This window comes from Ipomoea nil, unplaced genomic scaffold (assembly GCF_001879475.1).
Source record: "Ipomoea nil cultivar Tokyo-kokei standard unplaced genomic scaffold, Asagao_1.1 scaffold1421, whole genome shotgun sequence".
Classification (NCBI taxonomy): domain Eukaryota; kingdom Viridiplantae; phylum Streptophyta; class Magnoliopsida; order Solanales; family Convolvulaceae; genus Ipomoea; species Ipomoea nil.
The window spans coordinates 5,285,222-5,302,894 of record NW_017617849.1 but is presented as its reverse complement, the minus strand read 5'-3'; the positions used below and the strand labels follow the sequence as shown (position 1 = coordinate 5,302,894).

General features: G+C 34.5%; 3 protein-coding genes across 3 annotated transcripts; 1 reads left to right on the top strand and 2 right to left on the bottom strand.

Annotated features, from left to right (window-relative positions):
* Positions 1–1,793: 1,793 nt before the first annotated feature.
* LOC109187854 (fatty acid hydroperoxide lyase, chloroplastic) lies at positions 1,794–4,697 on the top strand. Its single transcript, XM_019338213.1, has 2 exons — positions 1,794–2,297; positions 3,587–4,697. The coding sequence occupies exons 1-2, from the start codon at positions 1,866–1,868 to the stop codon at positions 4,625–4,627; spliced, it is 1,473 nt and encodes a 490-aa protein (XP_019193758.1). The 5' UTR covers positions 1,794–1,865; the 3' UTR covers positions 4,628–4,697.
* Positions 4,698–4,748: 51 nt separating this feature from the next.
* LOC109187852 (cellulose synthase-like protein H1) lies at positions 4,749–8,003 on the bottom strand. The gene is made up of 9 exons (XM_019338211.1): positions 7,664–8,003; positions 7,230–7,566; positions 7,025–7,141; positions 6,813–6,929; positions 6,516–6,728; positions 6,303–6,414; positions 5,995–6,179; positions 5,505–5,855; positions 4,749–5,325 (listed from the first exon to the last, which is right to left on the bottom strand). The coding sequence occupies exons 1-9, from the start codon at positions 7,930–7,932 to the stop codon at positions 4,792–4,794; spliced, it is 2,235 nt and encodes a 744-aa protein (XP_019193756.1). The 5' UTR covers positions 7,933–8,003; the 3' UTR covers positions 4,749–4,791.
* Positions 8,004–13,142: 5,139 nt separating this feature from the next.
* On the bottom strand, positions 13,143–17,424 carry LOC109187851 (cellulose synthase-like protein H1). The gene is made up of 8 exons (XM_019338210.1): positions 17,066–17,424; positions 16,637–16,976; positions 16,214–16,339; positions 15,483–15,593; positions 15,111–15,323; positions 14,560–14,671; positions 14,271–14,452; positions 13,143–14,111 (listed from the first exon to the last, which is right to left on the bottom strand). Exons 1-8 carry the CDS (start codon positions 17,326–17,328, stop codon positions 13,218–13,220), a joined length of 2,241 nt encoding a protein of 746 aa, XP_019193755.1. The 5' UTR covers positions 17,329–17,424; the 3' UTR covers positions 13,143–13,217.
* Between the last annotated feature and the right edge of the window lie 249 nt (positions 17,425–17,673).

Here is a 17,673-nt window from a genome sequence, read left to right as displayed (position 1 = left end):
ACTAAAAAGACATTCAATTAGACCCATAAACTTGTTAGATTTGTGCAATTAACTTATTTAATAGGTTACCGAAAGGTAACCTGTAAACTTTGCTTACATAACTTGTAAAATTCTATTTAAAAATAAACAAAAATTAAATTAAAGTTTTTAAAAATTAATTTCCTTTAAAAAAAATCATCTCCATTAAGTTTCTTCAAACTGCCATGGCGGACTTCTGCAAGAGACAAGAAGCCATAGCAGCAGCTGCCATGGAGATGCCCATGGATTCTTTGTCCATGGCAGCGCCCCATGGATTCTTTGTCCATGGCAGTTGCTGCCATGGACAAGAAGCCATGGCAGCAGCTTCCATGGAGTTGCCCCATGGCTTCTTGTCCATGGCAGCAGCTTCCGTGGAGTTGCCCCATGGATTCTTCGTCCATGGCAGCAGCTGCCATGGACAAGAAGCCATGGCGGCTAGGCTGCCATGTTTTTTTTTTTTTTTTTTTTTTTTTTTTTTTTTTTTTAATTTAATTTAATTTAACTTTTTATGAATAAAAATTATTATTTTAATATTTATAAAATATAATTTTAAAAAAATGTTAATCTAAGTGGCATCTTATGTGGCATGTGACCTAGAAGTAACATACTATCATAGGTCAAATAAGTTAATTGTATAAATTTAATAAGTTTAAGGGTTTAATTGGAGGTTATTTTAGTTCGAGGGTCTAATTGCACTTTGATTTATAGTTAGAGAATCTATTCGACCCTTATCTTAAAAAATAAAATATAACATGAATTAACCAATAAATAATTACGTCAAAATTAAAATTCGAAACTACTTTGTTTAGGAACATGGTCCATAGTATAACGATTGGTTTTAGAACTGTCCCAATAAATTTATTGGGCTTTAGTACCCAATCTACCAAACTTGAACTTTATACATAGTACTCCATTATATATTTATTGGGCTGGACAACACAACACCAACACCAAAATAAAATTGAGCAAGATATAATATCAATTGTTATATCATTGATAATGTCTACCTTGCATTGTGGATCTTAATCTAACAGAATATTCAAATTATGTATGTGCAGTGAAATGTCTTTAGTTAATAAATTTTATACCTACTACGTTTAACATATTATGTACATGCAATTAATAAATTATGTATTTATTACAATTACAACCGTTAACATATTATGTATATGCAATTAATAATTTATGTATCTGTAGTTAATATATGAGTTAATACCATCTGAGGTCCTTCGAGTATAGTGGTTTTGCCACGTTTAGTCCTAAACTTTCAAAGTGACCATCTGTGGTCCTTCGACTTTCAAATTTAACCATTCGTGGTCCAAGTTAACCATCCATGGTCCTTCAACTATTAAATTTTAACCAACCATGGTCCTTTCAAGAGGACCACGACTGGTTAAATTTCGAAACTTGAAGGACCATATGTGGTTAACTTGGACCACGAATGGTTAAATTTGAAAGTCGAAGGACCATAGATGGTCAATTTGAAAGTTTAGGACTAAACGTGGCAAAACCACTATACTCGGAGGACCTCAGATGGTATTAACTCTTAATATATTATGTATCTTCGATTGATTTATAGATATATAATATTTTTACTGCATATACATAATTTGATTGTTATTTTGGATTAGGATTCACAATAAAAGATAAATCATACTCCATTGTATAATTTTCCGATATAATATGGCCATAAATTGCATTGTAGAACATGATTCACATTTTTGCAGATAATGCCAATATACATTTGTGTATAAAAACAACCCAATTATTTTTCTGATAACCCAGCCTAGCTTCATTTTGGAAGACAGCTAGAGGGCATTATTGTCCAAAAAAATAAAAAATCTGCAATGGTATTCAGCATGATGAGCGCCATCCCGCGGGGACCATCGACACCGCCGCTAACGACAACACCATCGCCGGCAACATCGCTACCGGTCCGTACAATTCCCGGCAGTCACGGGTGGCCTTTGTTAGGGCCGTTATCAGACCGGCTGGACTATTTCTGGTTCCAGGGCCCCAAGACCTTCTTCAAGAGCAGAATTGAGAAGAACAAGAGCACGGTTTTCAGGACCAACGTTCCCCCCACTTTCCCTTTCTTCCTCGGCGTTAACCCCAACGTCATCGCCGTCCTCGACGTCAAGTCTTTCTCCCACCTTTTCGATATGGACCTGGTGGAGAAGTCCAATGTTCTCGTCGGAGACTTCATGCCCAGCGTTAGCTTCACCGGCGACATGCGGGTCTGCGCCTATCTCGACACTTCTGAGACCAAGCACACTCAGGTATATATATATATAAACTCGATCTTACTCTTTTTTTTTTCCCAAGATTTAATTTATATCTAATTTTCCGGCGGGTATCATCATAGATCTGTAAAACAAGCATCGCAGCCGTACACCATACTTGCCGGCGCTCGAATTCGTGTTTTTTTCTACTAGATTTTGAGTAAATAACATAGATTTTATCATCTGATATATCTATAAAAGCATTTTATCTAATTTTATACTAAGTTACATATATAATTTTTCAAATAAGCTAAGTCTGGAGTCTTGTATAGTATAGAGAATTTTGTATTTATGTCAGAAGTACCATGTTTTTGGTTAGCGATTGGAAAACAAATTATTTCAAGTAGTTATTATTATATTATTGTAATTGTAATTAGACAAGAGTCAGTAGATATGATACCATTGTTATATAAATGCAGGCAAATAAGCCAAAAATGTCACTTTCTAGTGAACAGTCAAATCACTCAGTGTTAACATTAGCCTTAGACTTTTCATGACACAAATTTAAATATCTCAATTTTTCAATTCGCAAGGTGTGTCTCAAAACTAAATTAACTCTCGCGTAAGACTTGTTTCCTGTGGTAGGGTGAAAGTTCGATCTTTTACAGTTTGACATTTAAACAAAATTAAATTGACTCGTTTACCTCCTTTGAATTCATGAATCTAGAATATAGTACCTTCAACATTGTCGGGAAAGCTAAATTATTAAACAAAAAATATCTTCATTTTTCATCATGTTTTTCTTCTGTTTGAATTGTTGTGGTCCTGGATCACATTGCCACATATATACAAACTTCTAAAATAATGTATTCTTACTTTTATACTTTATTTTATACTTACCTATCACCTAATGCAAACAAAAAGTTTATAACAACTTTTATTGTTTTCTTTTCTTTTTTAATAATACATATAGAAATTTTACTAAAAATACAAAATCTAGAATATAGTTAGACAAATTAAGAAAATCTGAAATATCAAAAAGAAAAAAAAAATCTCCATTTATCTTCAAGATTTTAATTTTCCTGTTTGAATAGTCTTTAGCAACATCCATATTACATTTGTCACACTGTCACATATATACTAACTTCTAGAATATTATATTCTTATTTTTACTTTATTTTATACTAACCTAATTTACACTGGTTAACTCAAAACAAAAGGAACTACGACTTTTTTTCTTTTTTTTTTTAATGATGATGATATAAATATTTTTATAATAATATAATATGCTATACCGTAGTAATGATGAAGACTAATTTTTGAAGCTTCAATAATGGCAATGGCAGGTCAAGAACTTTGCAGTAGACATCTTGAAACGAAGCTCAGCTACATGGGTTCCGACGCTTACAAGCAAGCTAGACACGATGTGGGGATCCATCGACGCCGAGCTTGCAAAATCCGGCTCCGCCGGCGTCTTATCTCCGCTCCAAAATTTCCTCTTCAGCTTCTTCGCCCTCACCCTCCTCGGAGCCGACGTATCCAAGTCGCCGGAAATCGCCAGCTCCGGCGCCATCATGCTCGACAAATGGCTGGCTATCCAGCTAGCCCCCACCGTCAATATCCCCGTTCTCCAACCCTTGGTAGAGATTTTCCTCCACTCTTTCTCCTACCCTTTCTTCCTCGTCAAAGGAGATTACCAGAAACTGGTTGATTTCGTGGAGAAAGAGGCGTCGGAGGTGCTGAGCCGCGGCGTGACCGAGTTCCAACTCACCGAGAAAGAAGCCGTTCACAACCTCCTCTTCATTCTCGGCTTCAACGCCTTCGGAGGGTTCTCCATCTTTCTCCCTGTCCTCCTGGGCAATCTCGGAGACGAGAAGAACGCGGGTATCCAAGAAAAGCTGAGAAACGAAGTCCGGGAGAAAGCCGGCACCAACCCCGACAATTTAAGTTTCGAGAAAATCAAGGAAATGGAACTCGTCCAATCATTCGTCTACGAAAGTCTCCGACTCAGCCCGCCGGTTCCGAGTCAGTTCGCGCGAGCCAGGAAGGATTTCCAGCTGAGTTCTCACGACTCGGTGTACGACATCAAGAAAGGAGAGCTCCTGTGCGGGTTTCAGCCGTTGGTTATGGTGGACCCAAAGGTGTTCGACAATCCTGAGGATTTTGTGGTGGAGAGGTTTACGCAGGAGAAGGGGAAGGAGTTGTTGAACTATTTGTATTGGTCGAATGGGCCGCAGACTGGGATGCCCACTGCGGCGAACAAACAGTGCGCCGGCAAAGATATCGTCACTCTTACGGCTTCCTTGTTTGTGGCTTACGTTTTGCAGAGATATGACTCCATTTCTGTGTCTTCTGGTTCTGTCGTAGCTGCCAAAAAGGCAAGCTAATCTGAGTCTGGAAAATGGATCTGTGTACGTTAATATGTCTACAAATTCAACTTTAATTAAACGCTCCTAATATGTGTGATTCAATTCTGAACTTAGAATTTTAGTTGAAAAAAATTCATAGTATAAGCAATCTTGCTACTAATTATTATAACTTGATATAATTGTCAATATACAGATTTGCAACAGTGTAAAAGAAGACACGCCAGAGCCCCAGACTTCAAAATTATTGACCATGGAATCCCATCTTTTCCACTTCCAAACAAGCCTTTGAGAAATGCCCAAAACATTAGTATTACCCAGAAGCTGCAAATTACTTCACCCACACCCCACTCCGCTTTTCCCTGCTGTGTAAATCTCCACAATCCAATAAACAGAGCTGCCATGTTCACCAACAAAATGGTTGTACCAGGGACAAAAAACGGCGAATGATCGAACGTAAATCCAGTGTTGGACTTTTTGTCCTGTGTATGATCTTCATCTTTTTTTGTGACTTCAAATACCGTTTCGGAGAATCCTAAACGCTTAAACATCACAGTAAGAAATCCGAATAACCATGAAGCTGAAGACATTATTCTCCACATTCTTTGGTTGTTCCACCATGCTCGTATCGACTCCTTTTCTTCCATGTATTCCCATAGAGTGTACAAGTTGTATATGATGAAAATAGACGCAGGTATAACAATGGCCACTTCATTTCCCTGCACAGAAACCAACTTAAGTTACTCATAACAGATCTTCCCAAACTAAGAAGGCCAATAGGTCGTTCCGCTAGGAGTTAGAACATTATGGTTACCAAGTCAACCGTCTGACCAGATGACCAAAAAAAATATTTGGTATGTTATATGGTTGTGAAAAACATAAAATTGTGTGGTTATACCTTTGGTAGGAAGTGAGAGTTGGTGATGAGGCAATAAGGTGGGAGAAAAGCATAGCATAGTTCAAAAATGGGGCGCACAGGCCAAAGTATAGAGATCATATAGGCCAAACATTGCCTAAACTGGAGGTTCCCAAATAAGGCAGCAAATATTGGGCATTTCATGCTAAATAGTATTTCCGTATGGCCAGAGGCCCATCTCTTCATTTGGTTCAACGAGCCCAGCCCGGTTGACGGTGTACATCCCAGGAAACCAGGCCGCTCCGGCACACAGAACCCGGTTTTCCAACCCATTCTTTGAATACCAATTCCGGTCAGAATATCTTCCGTCACAGATCCATACCGCCATCCAATCTACAATATAATACATCAACAAAATCTTCTATCACAATCCACTCAGATCATACGTTGACCAATAGGATTATCAACTCAATCAATCCTATTCCTAGTGTAATAAACATTTTTCTACTTAATTATTATAAAAATTACTTACATTATGGCCCCAAGTTGTGCCAAATTCATAACCGCAATTGGCAACTTGGGATGCCGCCTCAAGGGAATATGAAAGAACACCGAACGTCTCTGAACTTAACGATCCTGATAAGGTAGTGGTTGCTGACGTTACGAATATCTTTGATTTTCCATATATCTTCTGTAGGTCATGGTCTGTCAATTTTTCTAAAACCAAACAAATGCAATTAAAAACGTTAAAAGTTTTTTGTTTTTTGTTTTTTTTTTTTTGGGCAACTAACAAAATTTAAAACAAATTTCACAATTGCTTATAGGATTGAAGTTGCATACCAGCAGTGACGGTGTCATTTGGCGATAAACCATAGATTACTTTCCGTCTATGGAAGCAGCCGGTCCCATCATAAAATGATCCTTGAATTGCAGCATTTCCTCTCCCCAAACACTTCACAAACAAAACAACAAATTGGATATATGAAACTTAATAATAATTAATGTTCAATTAAAAGCAAAATAAATATGAAAAATGCAGAGGTTTTCACCTACATGATATATGATTTTATACTGACTCGCATAAGGGTCATCTTTCAATCCATCGTAAAAAGTCTGAGGAAATTGTACAAATCCCGTGTCCCTTTCATCCTTTGCGCCAAGCAAAAAGCACATAGCGTGGAGCACTACTTCTGGGTTATTTACGTAGAAATCACAGTCCACATTTAACATAAATGGTGCATTTGTCATCACTCCTGACACTCTCGTCTGTAACAAATTAAAATAATTGTCTCGTCATGTTTATACATTGAAGTCATTATGATTTGGGTTTGTAATACATATGGTAATTACCAAAACATTCATGGCGCCAGCCTTGAAATTATGTTGATGCTTTGGACGCTTTTCTCTGGAGATGTAGATTAGGTGAGGCACACCGACAGCCAAAGATTCGTCGTTCTCACAGATTACCTGTAATCAATTCATGTTTCACATTCTGTCACTGATCAATCTTAACGAATATATGTGTATATATATATATAGTTCTACCCAATCTATAATAATACCTTTATGATTGTAGAATGGTCATTGGGATCAAGATCTGCAAAAGTTGCGAATTTGTTGAATAGGGAGGGTTTTTGGGTGGCATATTCGATCTTTCCACACAGATTTGCATATTCATCCTGCAATTTGCACAGTACACGAGAATCAACATGACAGTTACGTTGCAGGGATGGATTGTAAATAAAATGTTATAATGCGCGCGCGTACATTCATTTTCTTCCATTCACGTCGGAATTCCGGGGAGCTTTCCGGCGGGAATGTGTGGTCGGCGTTGAAGTACCGGAACGGAGCTCTCACGGCGACGTTGTACTTCTTACAAAAGGGAACCCAGAGCTTAGCGAATTTGGAGGCTTCGACGAGAGCATAGAAGGTAACAGGGGATGCAGAGTCGTCTGAGACGTAACAAGCTAGCTTGTTCGCCGGATATTCCAGTGCCAACAGCGACAGCACGGTGTTGACCGTCAGAATCGGCGGCTCCAGCTCCGGGTTGGCCGTCGTGACGAACATGTCCACCGCCGGAAACTCACAGCTCCCATTCTCCACCCTAAAAACACAAATTAATTAAAAATACTCATCACAATGAATTGATGAACATTCCTAAAACGTAACCCAAGCAAGAAAACCACAAAAATTAAAGTTACCATTCCAAGAAGCGTTCTGGGTAAGTAGTGGTTTCAACCTGATTCCACTTGGTGCTGACCACAAGAACCCAAATGAAAGTGAACCAAGACTCGCACACGAGGGCCAAGAGCCAAGTGTAGTAGTAGCCATGGCTATGGAGATTCCAAACTCTATAGGCGATGAGCGAGAGGAGAAGCAGAAGAATGACGACCTCCACCGCTCGTGAAACCGCATTGTTCCGAACTTTGGTTTCGTAAAGAGGAAAGGGCGGTGGAGATTTGGGTGCCATGGCAAGCAGTAAGCTAGCCAGCAATGGTGGGATCGGAGGAATGCTCAATCAAATGTGTCGTGGCCACTACGTTTATAAACCTCATTAAAATTTGTCGTGTCGTGGACAGATAAGAAAGGGCACAACTATTATTGGGATGGTGTTGACCGCTGCAACAACCATGAAGTCGTCGCTTATTGGGTTTGTTCTTCCACTTTCAGTCGCGCGGCGGCGGCGGCCTATTATGACCGTTTGGTTCGGCAGCTGGGCTGTATGGTGATCATAATCTGCCATTATTGTCGGTCAAATTGTAAACTATGGATGGCCATTGCCCAATTAGTCGTTGCTTCTTGGGATTATCTTGTTGGTTATAATAAATTTTGGTTTAAAAATAAAAAGCACAATGATAACGTCTTATTAATCACCATTAATATTTAAGTCAATTTTTTTAAAAAAGTTCTTTTTTTTTTTTTTTTTAAACATAAAAAAGTTCTTTTTAATATCATCAATTCTGGAATTCTACACTCTAGTCTCTATCCTAAAAACATTACCATTATTGAAAAATCTTTAAAAATTACATTTACCTTTGAATAAAATAAAATGTATAACTTTGTTGTCTAAACCAACTTTTTAAAGATACGGTGTATTTATAATGATTTGATAGAAAAAAGAAAAAAAAATCAAATCCATCATTCTTATACTCCCTGTACATCTAAACAACTATTATCACTTTGACCATATATATATATATATATATATATATATATATATATATATATATATATATATATATATATATATTTACTATATACTAATAAGAGCCCAAGAGAGTTAGGCCTATAATGGGTAGAAAAAATGGCGGTCACAGATTTTAATCAAATGAATGGCTCAGATTGATTAAAAGATTGATCAGAATTAAATTTTACACTAAAATTTCCTAAAATACCCACACACCGTTACTAATTCCGTTAAAATTTTAAGAATTGCCGTTAGTTCACCGTTAACTTACTCATTGATTTCAATAAAAAAAGGTCTTAGGTTCGAACCTCATCCCAAACAAAGTTGGCATAATTAGTACGCTATTTTACTCTTATTAAATTACATAAATAATAATTTAGTAGTTACAACAAAAAATAATACATATACATTTCTTTAATTTAAAATTATGTGTCCACAATGTCTTTATTCAAAAAAAAAAAAAAAAACTATTCATTATCAATAAATTAAATAAGATAAATAATTTTATTAGTTATATTGTCTTTATTTTTCTTCAATATAAAAATTCTTTATATTCAAATTTATTAATTGATTATATTCGCTACATTGTCCTTACAATGTCTTTATTCAGTAAAAAAATTATTAATTATTAATAAATTAATTAAAAGAAATATTTTCATTATATTGTCTTTATTTTTTTGAAATGTAAAAATTTTTACATTCAAATTCATCAATTGATTATATTCACTACATTATCTATTATCTTTTTTTGTGCACTATTTTTCTAATTAAATATCAAAGTTATAACATAAAATAATGCTATATATTTATTTACCAAGTATTTTATTAATACCATGAAAAAATTAAAAAAATATAATTAATAAAGTCAACCATATTAACTACTTGAGAGATTTGTGACAAAGAGAGTATTCAAATCACACAACAAATTGAAGTGAGAACTACATCGCAATGTCCTTGTTTGACAATCAGCAGTAGCGGTTAGCGTTAGCGGATTTGACCAGCGAATTTATTTAATTATTAACATTGGGTAGAAAAAATGACCGCCAAATTAGTAAATCAAATGAATGGTTCATATTGTTCAGGTTTTAATTTTTTTTCTTTTAAGATTTTCTAATTTATGGTTCATATCCTTTTCTAATTTATCCTTAATTATATGATTATCCATTTAACTTTTCCGTTAATTCACCGTTAGTCTAATATAGAATTATAACTACACCATTAATCTAATTCTAATATTAAAGTAGTCTTAATAGAACTTAACCACAAATCCTAATGTCAGAATCTCCTCAAACAATATTAGTATATATTTAATATTTTATGCCCTAATTTTTATTTGTTCTCCCTTATGTCCCGTATTTGGTTTCAACCATACCTATACAATTATTTTATTGACAATTATAATCAATATTGACTATATTATCTTGCATTTGTAAACTTAGAATTACCTATTTAACCTGCACGGGCTTAGTTCAATGGTTTAGTGGGTAGTATTTGGGAGAAGAGACCAAGGTTTGAACCTCGGCGGCGGCAATGCGGGAATTATGTCCAAAGTGGGCAGATTCCTTGTGCGTATCAGCATTTGGCCCTGTCTGCTGAACCATTGAGTCACCGTGATTTAAAACTTCCCACAATGCTCTGTCGGGTCGGAGTGTGGGGGGCCCTTGGGGTTGGGGACTCAACCTTTGGGAGAAGAATCACTTATTTAAATACGCAAATTCAACCTTCAATTATCTATGCATGAACAATTTCAATATAATCTTGCCTTAATATACTTTAAAGTACTTATTTAAAAAAAAAAAACATTGGGCATTATCTCAATCGCGCAATGCGTGTAAAAAACTAGTATATATATATATATATATATATAGAGTATAGACTACAGCATCTTCAATGAAAAACAATTTTCTTCCAACTCACCAACTTAGCTCCAGCTATGCCATGTGGCCATGAAAAGACGGACATATTGGATTATTATTAGCCTAAATTTAATACTCTCATACTTTAAAAGTAAATTTACTTCTACATCATCATATTTACAATTGTTTTACTATTTTTTATACATTCCAATAATATTATATATCTCTCACTTTTAAAAGTAAAATCAATGTTATATCACAATAATAAATTAATATATTTTTCTAATAAATTTGTACATGTATAATATATTAATATAATATAGTAACTATATAAAAGCTGCCATTTGACAGCTTTTGTAGTGTTAAATAAAAAAAAAAAAAAAAAAAAAAACTTTGTAGCCATATTAGCTTGAAATTAAAGAGGTTCATTTGCAGGGATAAATTCAATATAATCTTAGACATCTTCATATTGTTAGAACTTAGGACATCTTCAACTTTTATTTATTTATTTATTTATTTTTAGAATTTTTTTTCTCAAGTACGAAATGGAAGAGAAGAGAGAAAAAATTGACAAAAAAATTAAAAATAAATAAATAAAAAGTCTCTTTATGCACTCATTGAGTGCAATTACTGCACGCAACATGAAATAACGCAAATATTTTAAAAAATCTACAAAATCCCCTAAAAAAATTAATTTCTTGCAATGTGGAGATGGATATGTATTATACTAAGTTGACCATGCGGAAAAAAGTTGACCATGCGGAAAAAGAAGTATCCATAATTATTAGAGATATACCGTGATATACATTGTTGTATTTATATATGTATAGAGGTAGAACACTTTTTAAAACATCTTAAATGTTTTCAACATATATTAATATTATAGTAATATAGATGAGAGTTAAGCAAGGCATCAACTTCAATCACTACCACTGAATTTTTTTAATGGATGAAAACAAAACGTAAGGTTGTCACGATTAGCTCATACTATCTGTAAACTTTATTCCTGATTAATTAATTTGGGTTATTAATTAAGTGGATGTTCTTCATAAGGAAGGTTACGTTGGAAGCTTAAGCTAAAGTTTTTTCAAAGAGGGAAAAAGAAAAGATGAAAACGCCAAGCAAGTTTTTTTTTGGGTTACGAAAGAAACCCACAACTATTACTTAAGAGTGTACATTAGATAAATCTCATTTATGTGTAATAATTAACAAATTATACAAAAATTAAACTACATTAAAAAGATCTTAAGTGATAAATTCAACCGAAAAAAGTGTTTAGTGATAATAATTTATGTATTATAATTATACTCACATGCGAATATTTATTCGGCCGAGAGAGAAGTGGTAGGTTTACATACATGGTCCATCACTCCAGACCTTAGTTTGGTAGAACCGTAGAAGCCACACGTTTTTATAGAACAGGGAGCAAAGTCTACGATATTTATTTGGAATATAAGGACCCAGGTCAACGGCAAATTATGTTGTGCATCTTAATGCAGTATGATACGGATGCAAAAACGACGTCGTTATGCATCAAAACGCGCGTCCTAAAAAAAAATAATTTTGATTCTCAACAAACATACGGATGCAAAAACGACGTCGTTATGCATCAAAACGCGCGTCCTAAAAAAAAAACAATTTTGATTCTCAACAACAACATTATGTTACTCACTTTTTAGTTCATTCATTATGGATGTGTAATTATGCAATTCTGATTTTTTTTTTTTTTAAGTTAGGTCAACCGGTACATTATTTTTTTCTGATTTTTTTTTTTTTTAAGTTAGGTCAACCGGTACATTATTTTTTAATATTTAATATTTACCTTTTACAGATACTACAATGGAATAGAGCTAGTAACTGGCTCTATTACTCTATTAGATTGTAATATTTGTTCATATACTTTCACAAAGAACCAATAACGCCTTCACGGAGGATTGAACTCGTAACCTTTCAAATGAAAGTCCAACTCGGGTACCATTAAACAACATAATCTTGGTAAAATGTGTACTTGATATTTATATATGTAGCACAAAATTAAAGTTGGGAAACAATTTATTTTTTTTTTTTTTTGTAATTACTACAATTTAATCTATTTGTAATATCTGCTCAATATGATATGCCAGTAATGTCATCAAATTATTACTTTGAAAGAGTTTGTGAGCATCATAGTTTGGTATATTAAATTAGCATCAACTAATAAATAAAAATTATGCCATTGACCATTAATGAATATTCAAGGGCACGGAAATGAATTCAATAAGCGACACGGACGAGGCGGATACGTAAGTTGAACTCCACGGACATTGAAAACTTGAATTCAAATATGAATGAAGGCGGAGAGCATAGTGGCAAAAGAGAACTTAAATTGTACACAACTCTGAAAGAGAAGTTTCAATTGTGTTGAACTAAAGTTATACTAAAAAAATTAATCATGATAAAAACATTTCAAAAAAAAAAAAGATTTTATTTTCTTCCTTTATACTATAAGAAACTCACGAAGGAATGTATAATAATATAAAATGAGGCAAATTTGCATTTGCTAATATAATATTGTGGGGATTGATCTGATTTGCTTAAATTTGTATAATTTAGCTTTATTACTATTTTCTTGTATTTAAAAAAATTAAAGAGTAGAAATCACATGATAATATTACATATTCAATTCCCACAGTATAATGTGAAATAGTAGGTGTTTTGTTTACACAAATTAAATCAGTGTACAGATTTGCAGGCATGGAAAAAGAGCAGTGCGAGTCCCCCGGACTTTAAAACAGTGGACAATGGAATCCCAAACTTTCCCTTTCCAAACAACCCCTTAAGAAACGCCCAATACATTAATATTACCCAAACACTGCATATTGCTTCTCCTAAACTCCAACTCTTATTCTGTTTAAAATCCAGAAATCCAATAAACAAAGCTGCCAAGTTCACCAGCAAAATGGTTGTGCCGGGGACAAACAACGGAGATTCATCAAACGTGAACCGTCCGACCTTGGAGTCATCATCCTTGTCTAGAGCTTCGTCGCTCGAATGATCTTTCTTGGTGACTTCGAACACCGCTTCAGACAATCCAAAAACCTTAACAACCCCACTTAGGAATCCGAACAACCATGACCCAGATGCGTAAACTCTCAACATTCTTTGGTTGTTCCACCACGCCCGCAACGACTCCCCGGTTTCGATGTATTCGAATAGACCGTACAAGTTGTAGATAATGAAAATGGAAGCTGGTATTACAATGGCGGCTTCGTTTAGCTTTGGTTGGAAGTGAGAATTGTTGATGATGCAATACGCGGGGAGAAGAGAATAACATATTTCAAAAAAGGGCCGAATGGGCCAACCCATAATCCATAGATAGGCCAAGCATTGCCTGAAATGGAGCCTCCCAAATAGAGCCCAAATAATTGGGCTTTTCTTGCATATCAGTATATCCAGTGCTGCAGTGCCCCATCGTTTTTGTTGGGTCAACGCCGCCGGCCCACCTGTCGGTGAACTCCCAAGAAACCCAGGTGGGTTGGGATCACAATATACAGATTTCCAACCCTTACCGTGGATACTTACCCCGGTTTTCGTGTCCTCTCCGGCGCTTCCATACAACAATCCAACCTAAAAAATAATACGTAAAATATTATTGAGCATATAATCATTAATGTGCAATCCAATTATCAGTTTAGGTATTTAGTTGAGAGATGAAATACATGCTTCAATTTGGTATCAGAGTCATATTAAAAGTCATGAGTTCAAATCTCTGCATTATGTACTTACCTTTTGGCCCCAAGCAGTGCCAAATTCATAGACACAACTTGCAACTTCCTTAGCAGCCTCAAGGGAATTCGGGAATATGGGAATCTCAGGATACAAAGATCCGGATAAAATTTGAGTGGTTGATAAAGCGAAAGTTTTTGATTTGCCAAACATTTCCCATTGGTCCTTGTCAGTTGATTTCTCTAGTGGCAGAAAAGTATAGTATACAATAATAAATAGGAAAGTGATAAGAGTATTAGAGTCAATATATAATAAATAGGTGGGCCAAAATTCATTTAATAATGCATACCATTATTGTCGACCACATGGGGCCACATGCCGTATATAACCTTTCTTCTATGGAAACATCCTGTTCCCATATAAAATGGACCTTGAATTCCAGCGGTTCCTCGGAATAGATACTGGGTATAAAAAAATATAACTATTTAATATACTAATAAAAAGTCAAATCACTTAATTTTTTTGAATGTTACTGGTCTTATTACATTCTAGTAGGCAATTTATATCCTACACCACAGCGCGCGTTGCAATATGCGTCTAAATACAAAACGACGTCGTTTTAATTTTTTTTTTTTTAAAAAAAATTTCCCGCCTCAGTGAATGGCAGTAATTTTTTCTTTAAAAAAGAATGTACATAACTGTATGAACCAATACACATAATCCCAGCAAGAACCAATAACGCCTCTACTGAGACTCAAACTCGTAAACTTCCAAATGGAAGTGCAACCCGAGTATCATTAGACCACGTAATCTTGGTGACTTCTTAATTTAAGAGTAAAGAAATTAAACATTTCAATCCTAGTTCAAATTTTAATATTAATACTGAAATTCTTTACTTACTTTCATTATGATTTTCATTTGATTTCCGTAAGGATCATCTTTCAATCCACCATAAAAGTTCTGAGGGAATTGAACAAATTCGGCATCCTTTTCATCTTTGACTCCAAGCAAGAAGCACATGGCATGTAGTACTACTTTCGGATCATTTACATGAAAGTCACAATCCAGGTTCAACATGAACGGCGCATTTGTCATCACTCCTGACACTCTTGTCTGTCCATTATATTCCAAAATAAATGTGATTATGCTAGAGCTTTTGATAACAAAAATAGATAAAAAGTTCAACTTCTCCATTGCTATGAAGACATAGTTAATTAATCTATAGGGTTTGAATTCACTAGTTAATATATAGAGCTTAATTAAACTTATTACCAGAACATTCATGGATCCAGCTTTGAAATGATGGGGATGCTTTGGACGCTTCTCTCTGGAGATATATATTAAATGAGGCACACCATCACTTTCCTTGTGCTCACAAATCACCTGAATTATTACTCATTTAATCAATTGATTTTTAAATTTCTATCTATACATTGATTACGAGGAAGCACAACCGCTAGATGAAATACTCTAAAAACCATTTTAATTATAAATATGGTATAAAGAATTGTTACAATACGCTTTGCATGGTTAGCAACTATCTTATTATAATAATAATAATTATTATTATTATTGATTCGAGTTTCATAAAAATGTACCGTAATAGGAATATGCTCCTTATATCTCAATTTATGTCTTTTTTTTTTTTTTTTTTTTTACCATTCATAAGCCAATTCATCCTTCATAAATTATATAATCAGCATAAAATTTTCATGTAATTTTTAAACATGCATATATATTAAATTTACTAAATTTATATTAATTTTTTTTAAAAAAATTTGAATGCTACTGACAATTATACATTGTAGTATCTGTTCAAACATACTTTCTCAACCTAATAAAGCACGTCAACAACACCTCCACTCACATCCACTGAGACTCGATCTCATGACCTCTCATATGAAAGAGCGCGATCTCATGGCTTCTCATGAGAGAGTCACTACATAACATTTTAGCACAAGATAAAATAAAGCTTTTATTTATTCAAACAAGACCTATAATACCTTTATGATGGTGGGATGGTCTCTCCGATCAATATTTGCAAAATCTGAAAGCTCGCCAACAAGGTCATGTGGCATCGACTCTTGACTTACTTCATCAATCTTTTCACAGAGCTTTGAATATTCATCCTGCAAACACATGCACAAAATGGAAAGTCTTTTTTCAAGGACTTTTGTTTTTTATATTTTAGTAGAGATACGATATTCAATATACTATACCATATTAGATTATGAATATTTTAAAGTCCAATTATTATAGATCTGGACAATATAAAAATATTGAATTTAGACCACTATTAAAGTTTTTTAAAAATTAATTTAATGATGCCAAAATCTTCATATATATATATATATATATATATATATATATATATATATATATATATATATATATATATATATATATATATATATATATATATATACCTTCATTTTGTTCCACTCATGTTGGAAGTCTAAGGAGCTATCTTGTGGGAAAACTGGGTTGGTACTGTTAAAGTGTCGAAACGGAGCTCTAACGGCGACGTTATACTTCTTACAAAAGGGAACCCAAAGCTTAGCGAACTTGGATGCTTCGACGAGGGAATAGAAGGTGAGGGGGGATGCGCCGTCATCTGATACATAACAGGCTAGCTTGTTGGCCGGATAGTCCACAGCCAACAAAGATAATACCGTGTTAACCGTTATAATCGGCGGTTCCAGTTCCGGGTCGGCCGTCGTAACGAACATATCCACAGCTGGAAACTCAGATGTCCCATCTCCCAACCTTAAAAACGTCGAAACAACTTAACTTAGGTACTATACGCTCAAGAAAAACAAGATTATATATATTGTATATATGTACTAATACCATACCATTGGAAGAGGCGTTGTGGGTATGTTTTGGTTTGGATTTGATTCCACTTAGAGCTGACGACGATAATCCAAACGAAAGTGAACCAAGCCTCGCAGATTAGAGCCAGAAGCCAAGGGATTCGGTGATGGGTGCTGAGAGAAAAGAGTCTGTAGGTAATAAGTGATAGGAGAAGGAATAGGATGATGATTTCAATGGCTCTTGATATTCTGTTGTTTCGGATTTTTATTTCGTAAAGTGGAAAAGGAGGATGCTTGGGTGCCATGATGTATATATCTCAACATACAAGCAGGAATAATGCTTGTGTTTCAAGTGGTGGGAGTTGCAGAATACAGAGTTCCCCATAATATTTAACTACTAAATACTAATCTTTATAAATCCTGGATTCCTGGTAAGCTAGCTAGCTTGGTACGACTCTAATCTTAGTCTCACATCAGTAAAAATTTGATGGATCTGATCAGATTTTTAAAAAATATAGTGATATTTTTGTAATTATAATGAACTTTACTATGTACACTTGAACACTATAATATACAATTTTTAACAACTAAATATGTAAATATGTAATGTTTATAAAATCAACAAAAAACTATATTTTAAATCTAAACCT

Bases quoted from the DNA above. Each gene is read 5' to 3' on its own strand.
- LOC109187854 (XM_019338213.1), top strand. From the start codon at position 1,866: ATGGTATTCAGCATGATGAGCGCCATCCCGCGGGGACCATCGACACCG. The intron at 2,298-3,586 runs GTATATATATAT...TGGCAATGGCAG, and splicing joins CTGAGACCAAGCACACTCAG to GTCAAGAACTTTGCAGTAGA.
- LOC109187852 (XM_019338211.1), bottom strand. From the start codon at position 7,932: ATGGCACCCAAATCTCCACCGCCCTTTCCTCTTTACGAAACCAAAGTT. The intron at 7,567-7,663 runs GTAACTTTAATT...TTGTGTTTTTAG, and splicing joins CCAGAACGCTTCTTGGAATG to GGTGGAGAATGGGAGCTGTG. The intron at 6,729-6,812 runs GTAATTACCATA...AATTTGTTACAG, and splicing joins CTGGCGCCATGAATGTTTTG to ACGAGAGTGTCAGGAGTGAT.
- LOC109187851 (XM_019338210.1), bottom strand. From the start codon at position 17,328: ATGGCACCCAAGCATCCTCCTTTTCCACTTTACGAAATAAAAATCCGA. The intron at 14,672-15,110 runs GTAAGTAAAGAA...TTTTATACCCAG, and splicing joins AAATGAAAATCATAATGAAA to TATCTATTCCGAGGAACCGC. The intron at 14,112-14,270 runs GTAAGTACATAA...ATTATTTTTTAG, and splicing joins GCACTGCTTGGGGCCAAAAG to GTTGGATTGTTGTATGGAAG.